Source organism: Aplysia californica, unplaced genomic scaffold, assembly GCF_000002075.1.
Source record: "Aplysia californica isolate F4 #8 unplaced genomic scaffold, AplCal3.0 scaffold01036, whole genome shotgun sequence".
Classification (NCBI taxonomy): domain Eukaryota; kingdom Metazoa; phylum Mollusca; class Gastropoda; order Aplysiida; family Aplysiidae; genus Aplysia; species Aplysia californica.
The window spans coordinates 137,521-138,508 of NW_004798306.1; the positions used below are offsets into that span (position 1 = coordinate 137,521).

The following is a 988-nucleotide window of genomic DNA, read 5'->3' on the forward strand; positions in this document are numbered from 1 at the left end:
GGTTGACGGTGAGGCAGGTTTTATGTTAAGACAAAGAGTATTGGTTGACGGTGAGGCAGGTTTTATGTTAAGACAAAGAGTATTGGTTGACGGTGAGGCAGGTTTTATGTTAAGACAAAGAGTATTGGTTGGCAATGAGGCAAGTATTATGAAAGGGCAAATGGTATTGGTTGACGGTGAGGCAAGTTTTGGACAAAGAGTATTGGTTGTTGCCAGTATGTATTTACAAAGAGTATTGGTTTTGCAAGTATGTATTTACAAAGAGTATTGGTTTCGCAAGTATGTATTTGCAAAGAGTATTGGTTGTCGCAGGGAGTATTGGTTGTCGCAAGTATGTAATTTACAAAGAGTATTGGTTGTCGCAAGTATGACAAAGAGTTTTGGTTGTCGCAAGTATGACGGACAAAGAGTATTGGTTGATGGTGAGGTAAGTATTATGTAAAGATTAAGAGTATTGATTGACTGTGAGGCAAGCTTGTATAGACAAAGAGTATTGGTAGTCGGTGTTGCAAGTATATATTTACAAAAAGTATTGGTTGACTGTCAAGCAAGTAAGTAATAGACAAAGAGTATTGGTTGACGATGTAGCAAGTATATCGGAAAAAGAGTATTGGTTGTTGCAAGTATGTCGGGCAATATCATAAGGTCTAGAAATAAAGTACCTTGAGTTTTGTTTTCTTTTTTAATGGGTTTATCCTGTTTTCCACTCCACCCTTTCATTTCAATTCGTAATTTCCAGATGGCGGTGAGTGAAGTCAGCGACGGAGATGTTGTTTATTACTTCCGCGACACCAATAAGCTATTGGTCCAAGCCTGGCAGAGTGTCTTTGATGACTACCCAAATTCTGTGAAAGTAAGAGCTATAGAGGGACGAAGAAATAGCCTGCACGCCATGCTCAACACTTCAGCATCATCATTGTCGTCGTCGTCGACGACATCATCATCATCATCATCATCATCATCATCATCATCATCATCATCATCATCA

General features: G+C 39.1%; 1 protein-coding gene across 1 annotated transcript in view; it reads left to right on the top strand.

The window, feature by feature from the left end:
* The window catches only part of LOC101862080, a 21,176-nt gene that overhangs the window by 2,829 nt on the left and 17,359 nt on the right, over positions 1-988 (top strand). Inside the window, exon 2 of the mRNA XM_005111285.3 lies at positions 740-853. Coding sequence (XP_005111342.1) covers positions 740-853 — 114 coding nt within the window. The remainder of the gene's footprint in view (positions 1-739; positions 854-988) is intronic.